Consider the following 15,125-nt stretch of genomic DNA (forward strand, 5'->3'; position numbering starts at 1 on the left):
AACTCAATAATAAATCTTTCTAGAAACAGATTTACGAGCCTGTAACATAGTATTAATCACTGAGTCAGAGAAACCTCTATGACTTAGCACTAAGCGATCAATTTCCATACCTTCAAATTTAATGATTTGAGAACCTGATGGAAAAACGGACCTTGAGACAGTAGGTCGGGCCTTAACGGAAGTGGCCAAGGTTGGCAGCTGGACATCCGAACAAGACCCGCATACCAAAACCTATGAGGCCATGCTGGAGCCACCAGCAACACAAACGATTGTTCCATGATGATTTTGAAAATCACTCTTGGAAGAAGAACTAGAGGCAGGAAAATATAAGCAGGTTGATAACACCAAGGAAGTATCAGCGCACCCACTACTTCCGCCTGAAAATCCCTGGACAGGCATCTGGGAAGTCTCTTGTTTAGATGAGAGGCCATCAGATCTATCTCTAAAAGACCCCATATCTGAACAATCTGAGAAAACACATCTGGATGGAGGGACCCCCCCCCCGGATGTAAAGTCTAACGGCTGAGATAATCCGCCTCCCAATGTCTATACCTGGGATATGCACCGCAGAATTTAGACAGGAGCTGGATTCCGCCCAAGCAAGTATATGAGATACTTCTTTCATAGCTTGTGGACTGTGAGTCCCACCCTGCTAATTGACAAATGCCACTATCTGTGATACTGTCTGTTTGAAAATAAATGAACGGATCTCTCTTCAACAGAGGCCAAAACTGAAGAGCTCTGAAAATTGCACAGAGTTCTGAAATATTGATTGGTAATCTCGCCTCTTGAGATTTCTAAACCCCTTGTGCTGTCAGAGATCCCCAAACAGCTCCGTAACCTGAAAGACTTGCATCTGTAGTGATCATAGTCCAGGTTAGTCGAACAAAAAAAACATAATTTATGCTTACCTGATAAATTTATTTCTCTTGTAGTGTATCCAGTCCACGGATCATCCATTACTTGTGGGATATTCTCCTTCCCAACAGGAAGTTGCAAGAGGATCACCCACAGCAGAGCTGCTATATAGCTCCTCCCCTCACTGCCATATCCAGTCATTCGACAAGCCGAGAAAGGAGAAACCATAGGGTGCAGTGGTGACTGTAGTTTAATTAAAATTTAGACCTGCCTGAAAAGGACAGGGCGGGCCGTGGACTGGATACACTACAAGAGAAATAAATTTATCAGGTAAGCATAAATTATGTTTTCTCTTGTTAAGTGTATCCAGTCCACGGATCATCCATTACTTGTGGGATACCAATACCAAAGCTAAAGTACACGGATGATGGGAGGGACAAGGCAGGAACTTAAACGGAAGGAACCACTGCCTGTAGAACCTTTCTCCCAAAAACAGCCTCCGAAGAAGCAAAAGTATCAAATTTATAAAATTTGGAAAAAGTATGAAGGGAAGACCAAGTTGCAGCCTTGCAAATCTGTTCAACAGGGCCACATTTTTAAAGGCCCAGGTGGAAGCCACAGCTCTAGTAGAATGAGCTGTAATCCTTTCAGGAGGCTGCTATCCAGCAGTCTCATAGGCTAAACGGATTATACTCCGAAGCCAAAAAGAAAGAGAGGTTGCCGAGGCCTTCTGACCTCTCCTCTGTCCAGAGTAAACAACAAACAGGTTAGATGTTTGGCGAAAATCTTTTGTAGCCTGTAAGTAAAACTTCAAGGCATGGACTACGTCTAGATTATGCAAAAGACGTTCCTTCTTGAAGAAGGATTAGGACATAATGATGGAACAACAATCTCTTGATTGATATTCTTGTTAGAAACCACCTTAGGTAAAAACCCAGGTTTTGTACGCAGAACAACTTTATCTGAATGAAAGATCAGATAAGGAGAATCACAATGTAAGGCAGATAACTCAGAGACTCTTCGAGCCGAGGAAATAGCCATCAGAAAAAGAACTTTCCATGAAAGAAGTTTGATATCAATAGAATGAAGGGGTTCAAACGGAACCCCTTGAAGAACTTTAAGAACCAAGTTTAAGCTCCATGGAGGAGCAACAGGTTTAAACACAGGCTTAATTCTAACTAAAGCCTGACAAAATGCCTGAACGTCTGGAACTTCTGCCAGGCGCTTGTGTAAAAGAATAGACAGAGCAGAAATCTGTCCCTTTAAAGAACTAGCTGATAATCCTTTGTCCAAACCCTCTTGGAGGAAGGACAATATCCTAGGAATCCTAACCCTACTCCATGAGTAATTCATGGATTCACACCAATGAAGATATTTACGCCATATCTTGTGGTAAATTTTCCTGGTGACAGGCTTTCGTGCCTGTATTAAGGTATCAATTACTGACTCGGAGAAGCCACGCTTTGTTAGGATCAAGCGTTCAATCTCCATGCAGTCAGTCTCAGAGAAAGTAGATTCGGATGATTGAAAGGACCTTGTATTAGAAGGTCTTGTCTCAGAGGCAGAGTCCATGGTGGAAAGGATGACATGTCCACTAGGTCTGCATACCAGGTCCTGCGTGGCCACGCAGGCGCTATCAATATCACCAATGCTCTTTCCTGTTTGATTTTGGCAATCAGACGAGGGAGCAGAGGAAACGGTGGAAACACATAAGCCAGGTTGAAGAACCAAGGCGCTGCTAGAGCATCTATCAGTGCTGCTTCTGGGTCCCTGGACCTGGATCCGTAGCAAGGAAGCTTGGCGTTCTGGCGAGACGCCATGAGATCCAATTCTGGTTTGCCCCAACGGAGAACCAATTGAGCAAACACCTCCGGATGGAGTTCCCATTCCCCCGGATGAAAAGTCTGACGACTTAGAAAATCCGCCTCCCAATTCTCTACACCTGGGATATGGATCGCTGACAGGTGGCAAGAGTGAGTCTCTGCCCAGCGAATTATCTTGGAGACTTCTGACATCGCTAGGGAACTCCTGGTTCCCCCTTGATGGTTGATGTAAGCCACAGTCGTGATGTTGTCCGACTGAAATCTGATGAACCTCAGTGTGCTAGCTGAGGCCAAGCCAGAAGAGCATTGAATATTGCTCTTAACTCCAGAATATTTATTGGGAGGAGTTTCTCCTCCTGAGTCCATGAACCCTGAGCCTTCAGGGAGTTCCAGACTGCACCCCAACCTAGAAGGCTGGCATCTGTTGTTACAATTGTTCAATCTTGTCTGCGAAAGATCATACCCTTGGACAGATGGGCCCGAGATAACCACCAGAGAAGAGAATCTCTGGTTTCCTGATCCAGATTTAGTAGAGGGGACAAATCTGTGTAATCCCCATTCCACTGACTGAGCATGCATAATTGCAGCGGTCTGAGATGCAGGTGCGCGAATGGCACTATGTCCATCGCCGCTACCATTAAGCCGATTACTTCCATGCACTGAGCCACCGTGGGGCGCGGAATGGAATGAAGAACACGGCAAGCATTTAGAAGTTTTGATAACCTGGACTCCGTCAGGTAAATTTTAATTTCTACAGAATCTATTAGAGTCCCTAGGAAGGAAACCCTCGTGAGAGGAGATAGAGAACTCTCTTCTTCGTTCACTTTCCACCCATGCGACCTCAGGAATGCCAGAACTATCTCTGTATGAGATTTGGCAATTTGAAAGCTTGACGCCTGTATCAGGATATCGTCCAGGTAAGGAGCCACCGCTATGCCTCGCGGTCTTAGGACCGCCAGAAATGAGCCCAGAACCTTTGTAAAAATTCTTGGGGCTGTAGCCAACCCGAATGGAAGAGCTACAAATTGGTTATGCCTGTCTAGAAAGGCAAACCTCAGGAACTGATGATGATTCTTGTGAATCGGAATGTGAAGGTAGGCATCCTTTAAGTCCACTGTGGTCATGTACTGACCCTCTTGGATCATGGGTAAAATTGATTTTTTTTTTGTTTAGGATCTTTAAATCCAAAATTGGTCTGAAGGTTCCCTCTTTTTTGGGAACCACAAACAGATTTGAATAAAACCCCTGTCCTTGTTCCGTCCGCGGAACTGGATGGATCACTCCCATTACAAGGAGATCTTGTACGCAGCTTAGGAATGCCTCTTTCTTTATCTGGTTTGCAGATAATCTTGAAAGGTGAAATCTCCCTTGTGGAGGAGAAGCTTTGAAGTCCAGAAGATATCCCTGAGATATGATCTCCAACGCTCAGGGATCCTGAACATCTCTTGCCCACGCCTGGGCGAAGAGAGAGAGTCTGCCCCCTACTAGATCCGTTGTCGGATAGGGGGCTGCTCCTTCATGCTGTCTTAGAGGCAGCAGCAGGCTTTCTGGCCTGCTTGCCCTTGTTCCAGGACTGGTTAGGTTTCCAGGCCTGCTTGGATTGAGCAAAAGTTCCCTTTTGTTTTGAAGCAGAGGAAGTTGATGCTGCACCTGCCTTGAAATTTCGAAAGGCACGAAAATTAGACTGTTTGGCCTTTGATTTGGCCCTGTCCTGAGGAAGGGTATGACCCTTACCTCCAGTAATGTCAGCAATAATTTCTTTCAAACCAGGCCCGAATAAGGTCTGCCCCTTGAAAGGAATGTTGAGTAATTTAGACTTTGAAGTCACATCAGCTGACCAGGATTTGAGCCATAGCGCCCTACGCGCCTGGATGGCGAATCCGGAATTCTTAGCCGTTAGTTTAGTCAAATGAACAATGGCATCAGAAACAAATGAGTTAGCTAGCTTAAGAGTTCTAAGCTTGTCAACAATGTCAGTCAATGGAGCTGTATGGATGGCCTCTTCCAGGGCCTCAAACCAGAATGCCGCCGCAGCAGTGACAGGCGCAATGCATGCAAGGAGCTGTAAAATAAAACCTTGTTGAATAAACATTTTCTTAAGGTAACCCTCCAATTTTTTATCCATTGGATCTGAAAAAGCACAACTGTCCTCAACCGGTATAGTGGTACGCTTTGCTAAAGTAGAAACTGCTCCCTCCACCTTAGGGACAGTCTGCCATAAGTCCCGTGTAGTGGCATCAATTGGAAACATTTTTCTAAATATAGGAGGTGGGGAAAAGGGCACACCGGCCTATCCCACTCCTTACTAATAATTTCTGTAAGCCTTTTAGGTATTGGAAAAACATCAGTACTCACCGGCACTGCATAGTATTTATCCAGCCTACACAATTTTTCTGGCACTGCAATTGTGTCACAGTCATTCAGAGCAGCTAATACCTCCCCAAGCAATACACGGAGGTTCTCAAGCTTAAATTTAAAATTAGAAATCTCTGAATCAGGTCTCCCCGATTCAGAGACGTCACCCACAGACTGAAGCTCTCCGTCCTCAGGTTCTGCATATTGTGACGCAGTATCAGACATGGCTCTTACAGCATCTATGTGCTCTGTATCTCGTCTAACCCCAGAGCTATCGCGCTTGCCCCTCAATTCAGGCAATCTGGATAATACCTCTGACAGGGTAATATTTATGATTGCAGCCATGTCCTGCAAAGTAATCGCTATGGGCGTCCCTGATGTACTTGGCGCCATATTAGCGTGCGTCCCTTGAGCGGGAGGCGAAGGGTCCGACACGTGGGGAGAGTTAGTCGGCATAACTTCCCCCTCGACAGACCCCTCTGGTGACAATTCTTTTATAGATAAAGACTGATCTTTACTGTTTAAGGTGAAATCAATACATTTAGTACACATTCTCCTATGGGGCTCCACCATGGCTTTTAAACATAATGAACAAGTATCCACTGTTTCAGACATGTTTGTACAGACTAGCAATGAGACTAGCAAGCTTGGAAAACACTTTAAAGCAAGTTAACAAGCAATATAAAAAAACGTTACTGTGCCTTTAAGAGAAACAAATTTTGACAAAATTTGAAATAACAGTGAAAAAAGGCAGTTACACTAATAATATTTTTACAGTGTATGTAACAAGTCAGCAGAGCATTGCACCCACTTGCAAATGGATGATTAACCCCTTAAAGTGGATGTAAACTCACTGCTACTCGACAATCACAACAGCTTTATCATCAAAAAATAGCATAAGTTTAATTAATGAATTTTGTTAAAACATAATATAATAGCGATGTATATACCTCTATAACTATAAAAGTCTTGATTTCTCCCTCCGCCCGCCATTTTGTTCCGCTTTCCTTACATTGATTGACATTTGCCTAAACTAATTATGTGGCGTACCCCGTGGCGTCCAGCCCCTTTTTCGTAACGTCATTTTCAATTTCTGCGCATGCGTATTTTATATGCGCATGCGTAAAACCACTTGAGCTGGCTTTATAAGCGCTGCGCGCACAAGCTCTAAGCATGAATTACTCTAAGCATACTCTAAGAATAAATTACAAGCGCATGCGCACAAAAGGGAGCCATCGTGAACGTGCAAGGGTAATACGTCATAGAGCGGGTGGGACCACTCTAGACGTTATGCGCTGAAAAGAAAGGAAGTTATGGATGGGAGGAGCTCAGCCTGAAAACGGAGCAAAGTTACTAACGTAATTATTACTTTATTTGTTCAGTATATAAATAAAAAAAGTATGCGGTATTGATAAAAGAGTGCATAAGAACAGATTTGGGAGGTCAATATGTAAAAAATTTACATCCACTTTAATAACAAAAACAGAATAATAAATGACAAAAACGTTTTTTAAACACATTCACAACAACTGCCACAGTCTACTGTGATTGTTACCCTCCTCAAACACGACTTTGAAGCCTTTTGAGCCCTTCAGAGATGTCCTGTATCATGCAGAGGGAAGCTGAATGTCTCTGTCAGTATTTTTATCTGCACAGAAAAGCACTAAAATAGGCCCTTCCCACTCATATTGCAACAGTGGAAAGCCTGTTACTAGGCAAAAATCAAGCCAGCCATGTGGGGAAAAAAACTAGGCCCCAATAAGTTTTGTCACCAAACATATATAAAAACGATTAACATGATAGCAAATGTTTTATATTACACTTTTATAAGAGTATGTATCTCTGGTAATAAGCCTGATACCAGTCACTATCACTGCATTTAAGGCTTAACTTACATTAATCCGGTATCAGCAGCATTTTTCTACCAAATTCCATCCCTAGAAATATGTTAACTGCACATACCTTATTACAGGAAAACCTGCACGCCATTCCCCCTCTGAAGTTACCTCACTCCTCAGAATATGTGAGAACGGCAAAGGATCTTAGTTACTTCTGCTAAGATCATAGAAATCACAGGCAGATTCTTCTTCTAATGCTGCCTGAGATGAAACAGTACACTCCGGTACCATTTAAAAATAACAAACTTTTGATTGAAGTTAAAAAACTAACTATAATACACCACTCTCCTCTTACTACGTCCATCTTTGTTGAGAGTTGCAAGAGAATGACTGGATATGGCAGTGAGGGGAGGAGCTATATAGCAGCTCTGCTGTGGGTGATCCTCTTGCAACTTCCTGTTGGGAAGGAGAATATCCCACAAGTAATGGATGATCCGTGGACTGGATACACTTAAGAGAAAGCCCCTTGAACTAAACGCTGGTGATTTAACCACCACGTCAGAGAGTGTCAAACATTGGGATTTAAGGATTCAATTGTGATATCTTTGTATAATCCCTGCACCATGGATTAAGCAAACAAAGCTGGAGAGGTCTCATGTGAAAAACGAACAAAGGGAATCGCGTCCGATGCTGCAGTCATAAGACCTAAATTTTACATGCACATAACCACTGAAGGGAATGTCTGAGACTGAAGGTGCCGACAGGCTGCAACCACTTTCAAACGTCTCTTGACTGTTAGAGACAAAGTCATGGACACTGAATCTATCTGGAAACCTAAAAAAGGTGACCCTTGTCTGAGGAATCAAGAAACTTTTTGGTAAATTGATCCTCCAACCATGTTTTTGAAGAAACAACACTAGTTGATTTGTGTGAGATTCTGCAGAACGTAAAGACTGAGCTAGTACCAAGATATCGTCCAAATAAGGAAACACCGCAATACCCTGCTCTCTGGTTTCCATAAAGCAGGGCACCTAGAACCTTTAAAAAAAAGATTATTTGAGCAGTTGCTAGTCCAAAGGAAGAACAACAAATTGGTAATGCTTGTCTAGAAAAGAGAATCTCAGGAACTGATAATGATCTGAATGAATCGGAATATGAAGGTATACATTCTGCAAATCCATTGTGGACCTAAAATGTCCTTGCTGAATAAAAGGCAGAGCAGTCCTTAAAGTCACCATTTGAAAGTTGGTACTCTTACATAACAATTCAAAATTTTCAGATCCAGAATTGGTCTGAATGAAATTTCCTTCTTTGGGACAAAGAATAGATTTGAATAAAACCCCAGACCTTGTTCCTGAAAAGGAACTGGCATGACTACCCCTGAATTCCAGGTCTGAAACACACTTCAGGAAAGCCTGAGCTTTAACTGGATTTGCTGGGATGCGTGAGAGAAAAACAAACAATCTTCTCACAGGAGGATTTACTCAATCCTATTCGATACCCCTGAGAGACAATACTCTGAAACCATTGATTTTGGACAGAATTTATCCAAACATCCTTGAAAAAAACCTTAATCTGCCCCCTACCAGCTGAGCTGGAATGAGAGTCGCACCTTCATGCAGACTTAGGGGCTGGCTTTTGGTTTCTTAAATGGGTTGGATTTATTCCAATTAATGAAGGTTACCAAATGGAAACAGATTCCATAGGGAAGGATTAGGTTTTTGTTCCTTATTTGACAAAAAGAACGAAAACGATTAGAAGCTCTATATTTACCCTTAGGTCTCTTAATAGCTTGGAAAGAAAGAGATAGCAATCTAGACTTAAAAAGTCATAACAGCATTCCAAGATTTAAGCCTCAAAACTCTTTTAGCTAAAAATAGCTAAAGACATAGATCTAACATCAATCTTGATGATATAAAAAAATGGCATCAGAACTGATTAGTATGTAGCAGTAAGCGAACAATACTAGATAAATCAGAATCCAATTCTTGTTGCGCTAATTCTCCAACAAAAATGTTGATGCAGCGGCAAAATCAGCCAAAGAAATTGCAGGCCTGAGACGACCTGAATATAATTCAGCTTTCCTTAGATAAGATTCAAGTTTCCTATCTAAAGGAACTTAAGTACTATCTTCTATAGGAATAAAGGTACGTTCAGCAAGAGTAGAAATAGCCCCATCAACTTTGAGGATCTTTTCCCAAAATTCTATAGAAATTGCTGGTAAAAAGATACAATTTTTAAACCTTGAAGAAGGAATAAAAGAAGTACCCGGCTTATTCCATTCCTTAGAAATCATATCAGAAATAGCATCAGAAACAGGAAAAAAAACCTCTGGAGTAACCACAGGAGGTTTAAAAACATAATTTACTAGTTCTAATATCAAGAGGACTAGTTTCCACGATATTCAAAATAATTAACACTTCTTAACAAAGAACGAAAATACTTCATTTTAAATAAATAAGTAGGTTTGTTAGTGTCAATATCTGAGGAAGGATCTTCTGAATCAGATAGATCCTCATCAGAGGAGGATAATTCATTATGTTCTCGGTCATTAAAAATTTCATCAACCTTATGAGAAGTTTTAAAAGATCTTTATATTAATTAGAAGGCAGAATAGTAGACAAAGCCTTCTGAATAGAATCAGAAACAAATTCTTTAAATTTTCATAGGTATAACATGTACATTAAAAGTTGAAGGAACAACAACAACAGGCAATGTACTATTTACTGAAGGACACAATATCTGCATGTAAAAGTTTATCATGATAACCAATACAAATGGCATTCGGAAATATAATGCACTTAGCTTTAGTAGAACCAATATCAGGCAGCAAAGTTCCAACAGATACTTCTGAGGCAGGATCAGATTGAGACATCTTGCAGAATGTAAAATAAAAAACAACATATAAAGCAAAATTTGTCAATTTCCTTATATGACAGTTTCAGGAATGGGAAAAGAATGCAAATAGCATAGCCCTCTGACATAGAAAAAGGCAAGAGGCAAATAGCAATGGGGTATTTAATAAAAAAAAATTGGCGCCAAGTATGACGCACAATGTAACTGAAATTTTTTTGGCACCAACAACATCCGGAAATGACACACTCGCACCACTAACGACGCAACCCTGTGTAAGGAACTCGGCATCAACTACGACGCCGGAAATTACGAACTTGCGTCAACGGACGTACTTTTGCGCCAAAATATTATTGCGCCAAGAATGACGCAATAAAGTCTAGCATTTGGCGCAACCGCGGGCCTAATACTGCCCGCAATCTGCAAGAAAAATTTTGTCAATTTTGAAAAAAAGACTAAACCCCAGGTAAAAAATATTTCTTAAAATTTTAATCTCTATGACCGATAACAGAGAACCTATGAAATAGACCCCTGTTAGGAAAATCATTGCATTCAATATGTAATACTCTCCACGTCCCTCTGACATTCACTGTACTCTGAGAGGAATTGGGCTTCAAAATGCTGAGAAGCGCATATCAACGTAGAAATCTTAGCACAAACTTACTTCACCACCTCCATAGGGACGCAGTTTGTAAAACTGAATTGTGGGTGTGGTGGAGGGTGTATTTATAGGCATTTTGAGGTTTGGGAAACTTTGCCCCTCCTGGTAGGATTGTATATCCCATACGTCACTAGCTCATGGACTCTTGCCAATTACATGAAAGAAATACACCCAGCAGTACTGAATAGGAGATTCTGTTAGCGAGAAATGTTAACATGAAGCAGATCCTGTACCAGCCAGGATATGTCAAGTCCCGTTACCTTTTCACTGGGTGGTCTCCCATTTCTTAGCCTCAAGTTGCGAGCTGGCGATTTGCGCCGAATTGTAACAAACTTTCGATATGGAGTGGAGAAGGAAAAAGAGGAGCTTTGGACCCTGCAGAAAAAAAAATAAAGACGACAGCAACATTAAATACATAATTACAAGATTGCTCTGTAGCAATACATTAACATGTGAAAACTTTCCGAACACATTAACACTACCAGGCAATCCAGACTTGTTACTTTAGTAGAAAAGGCTACTTGCATTGTTTTTCTGTATTTTATCTTATCACTTCTGCTGAGCTCAAGTTAGGCTTGTGATGTCTGCAATGTGCACTACTAGTTTTTAGAAATGGAAAATTACAATTCTTCAGTTACAGGTAAATGGGGCTAAAATATAATGAAAGTGAACTACTGAGCTTTGGTACTACATTACCACTGTGTATTACAATCCAAAGTGCTTTATTCCCATTTAAAGTAAAAAATAAAAACATAATTTATGTAAGAGCCGTTACATATGGGATATACATTCATACCAGGAGGAGGTAAAGTTTCCCAAACCTCAAGCACCTATAAATACCCCGTCCACTTCACTCATACCTCAGTTTAACTTATAGCCAAGTGGTGAGGTGTTTAAGGAGGAGGAACAGGAAAAAAGATGTGCATTCTATAAAAAATATAACCCCCAAAAAATAGGTGGGTCTCATGGACTCTCGCCACATGAAGTTCTTACATAAATTATGTTTTCTTTCATATAGGTGGCGACAGTCCACAAGCTAGTTACTGATGGGATATAATACCCAAGGATGTGGAAGTCCACGAGTAACAATAGGAGGGATAAAATAAAATCAGTTTTATTTCACTATAATAAATAAAGTATTTTATGACAAAAAACAAAAACAAAGTATAAGCTCCATCATCAAACTGAGAAAACTGCCTAAATGACCTTTCTACCAAAAGCTGCTTCTGAAGAGGCTAAAACATCAACATGGTAAAATTTAGTAAAGGTATGCAGAGAGGACCAAGTGGCCGCTTTGCAGATTTCATCCACTGAAGCCTCATTCTTGAAAGCCCAAGAAGTGGCAGCTGATCTTGTAGAATGAGCTGTAATTCTTTGAGGCAGAGACTGGCCCGCCTCCAAATAAGCTTTGTGAATCAAAAGTTTTAACCAAGAGGCTAAAGAAATAGCAGAGGCTTTCTGACCTTTCCTAGAACCAGAAAAAAATAACAGACTAGAAGTCAGTCAGAAATCTTTAGTAGGAAGAAAGGAGGAAGTAGCACCACCAAAACTTCATTCAAGCAAGTTTATTCAGCTTGTAAGACAGCCAGACCAATAATCTTATACAACGTTACGGACACAGTCCTTATGTTCTATGTTAGTTTAGCCATACATGACTGTTTTAAATACCAAACAAGCCATAAACACCTGCTCCATATAGGTTAACCCTTTACATCATTTCATAGAGTTTACAACACACAGGAAGCCTATAATATAATCAATACATACTAATACATAACCGAATCACAGGGATGTATATTTATACATAAAAGGTAAACAAACTGAAGTATCCCAGTTTAATCTGGAAAAGAAAAAAAAAAAAAACAATTTAAAGGCAAACCGGTCAAAATCCATATTCATTCCTTTTGGAAACATTGTATCTAATTTTTTGATCCAAAATACCTCTCTAGTTTTAAGGATTTTAACTCTATTGTCCCCCCCCTTAGGAATTTGTATATGTTCAAGGACCTGAAATCTGAGTTGATTAAGATTATGTCCCGCAGATAAAAAGTGGTTCACTACCGGTGCATCTAACTTATTGGTTCTAATGTTGCTTTTATGTTGGTTAATCCGTTCCCGGATACTATGGGTGGTCTCCCCTACGTACCCCAAACAACAAGGACATTTAATTAAGTAAACAACAAACTCTATTACATGTATAAAAACCTGAGATGTTAAATTTATATCCAGTGCAAGGATGGCTAAACACCGGACCTTTAATAATGCTGTTACAATTTGAGCATCCCAAACAAGGAAAATTCCCCCAATTCTTTTTCCCAATGTAGCTCTGTACCCCAGTTTTGTTTTGTTTTTTAAAGGGGCCAATATCTGCACAGACCAATGAATCCTTGAGGTTCTTACCTCTTTTATAAGTGGGCATAAATGGTTTACCAAACTCTATAACAGAGTCATAGGTCCTTAAGACATGCCAATGTCGGCATAATACTTTTTGAATCTGTAAACTCAGAGAGGAGTATTGACTAATAAACACTAGTCTATCTGATTTTTCCTCTTTAAAAGTGACTGCCTAGAAGTTTTAAGGGCATTCTCAATCTCAGCCTCAATTAAGTCATTAGGGTATTCCCTTAGATCTAAACCGATCACCCATCTCCCTCAACCTATTCTCTATCAAATTATCTTCAGACACAATACGTCTCACCCTAAGGAATTGGACTCTTAGGCAGAGATTTGATGAGAGAGGGGGGGGAGGGGCACTAGTGTAGTGAAGGAGAGTATTGCAGTACGTTTCCTTTTTATATAAATCCACAGAAAAACTTTGTGCATTCTTTGATACCTTAGTATCCAAAAAGACCACACTCTCCTCACTAAACACTAGTTTAAATTTAATATTACTGGTGGCCTAATTAAGGTCAGACATACATTTCTCAAGGGTCCCAATGTCGCCCAACCATAAAAATAATGGGTGACCATAGACTAAATATTCTTCAAAGATATTCATATAAATGTTGGCGTATGTAGGGGGGACATTGGAACCCATGGCAGTCCCTTGAAGCTGCCGGTAGTAATTATCCCCAAACAAAAAATAATTACAACCAAGTACAATGTTTAATAACTGAATAATAAATTCTTGTTGTAATGATGTAAAAGCCAATGTTTGGCTCAATACTTTAGCCACAGCTCCAATGCCAGCTTCATGGGAAATTGAGGTGTATAGTGAGGCCACGTCAAGACTAAAGAGTATACCCTTATCACGGTCAATAGACAGATTCTGAAGTTTGACCAAAAAAATCCCCTGTATCCTTAATATAAGAACTTGAAAGAACTTATATAGAACTGGACTCTATCCAGATAAATAGAAACCTTGGATAAGATAGAACCCATACCTGCCACAATAGAGCAGCCAGGAGGAGCATTAAGGCATTTATGCACCTTAGGGAGGGTGTATAAAACAGGAGTAATGTCATCAGATTCCAAAATGAATCTGGCTGTCTCTTTATCTAGAATACCATTCTTACTAGCATTATTAATACATACATCAATTTCTCTCCTTATTTTAAAGATAGGATTACCAGGTAATTTTTTATATACTTTAACATCTGATAATGGAGTATTAATTTCGTTTACATAATACTCCTTATCCAATAACACAATAGCACCCTCTTGTCTGCCCCTTAATGATAAACTGTTTGTTATTTTTTTAACCATTCAATGCTGTGTACTGTGATTTACACAAGCCTTGCCCTATATATCTTTTATCCTGTTTCACATGTTTTTTACATAAATCAGCTATGTCCCTTTCCACTAACTGGATAAAGCACTGTACCCCTACGCTAACCTGTGTGGGAGTGAACAAACTTTTATTCTATAAACCAAGTGTCTTTAACTGTAACTGTAGTATATCAGTAACACCTCCTATCTGAGATTCATTAGATTTATATGGTACATTAGCAAAAAACTTTTCAACTTAATGGTTCTATAGAACCGATGCAGGTCTTTCTGTACCTCTAAAGTATCATACGCTTTTTGCAGACAATAAGAAAGTCAGACAGTTCATCTTGTGTGAGTTGTACCTTAGAAATATTTATTACTGTGTGCTGCTGCGGGTCGTCACCCAACCTGATCTCCTTTCGCTGGCACTTTCCTCTGCTGTAGCAGAGCTCCCACGCTTGTAGCGTTTATGCTTATGGCCTCCCCGGCTGGATTTCCCTGACATCGATTCCGATGAGGACCCCTGCGGGCTAGAGCGTCCACTCCCTCTACATGTGCATCTACGTCTGTAACCGGTACCGGAAGTGCCACCAGATTTACAGGTCGGGTCCCGGCCTCAACGATAGACCGTTTAGCCATCCTCACACTAGATATAAATTTAGCATCAATGGTATTTATATATGTAATAGAGTTTGTGGTTTACTTAATTAAATGACCTTGTGGTTTGGGGTACGTAGGGGAGACCACCCGTAGTATCCAGGAACGGATTAACCAACATAAAAGCAACATTAGAACCAATAAGTTGGATGCACCGGTAGCGAACCACTTTTTATCTGCAGGACATAATCAGATTTCAGGTCCTGGAACATATACAAATTCCTAAGAGGGGGGCAATAGAGTTAAAATCCTTAAAACTAAAGGTATTTTGGATCAACAAATTAGATACGTTTCCAAAAAGGAATGAATAGGGATATTGACCTGTTTGCCTTTAAATTGTTTATTTTTTTTCCTTTCCAGATTAAACTGGGA

General features: G+C 40.4%; 1 protein-coding gene across 1 annotated transcript in view; it reads right to left on the reverse strand.

The window, feature by feature from the left end:
- LOC128659661 (uncharacterized) overlaps nucleotides 1-15,125 on the reverse strand; it is a 346,545-nt gene that overhangs the window by 245,144 nt on the left and 86,276 nt on the right. The window contains exon 6 of the mRNA XM_053713230.1: nucleotides 10,649-10,763. Within this exon, the coding sequence (XP_053569205.1) occupies nucleotides 10,649-10,763 (115 nt within the window). The remainder of the gene's footprint in view (nucleotides 1-10,648; nucleotides 10,764-15,125) is intronic.

Source organism: Bombina bombina, chromosome 5 (assembly GCF_027579735.1).
Source record: "Bombina bombina isolate aBomBom1 chromosome 5, aBomBom1.pri, whole genome shotgun sequence".
Lineage (NCBI taxonomy): Eukaryota > Metazoa > Chordata > Amphibia > Anura > Bombinatoridae > Bombina > Bombina bombina.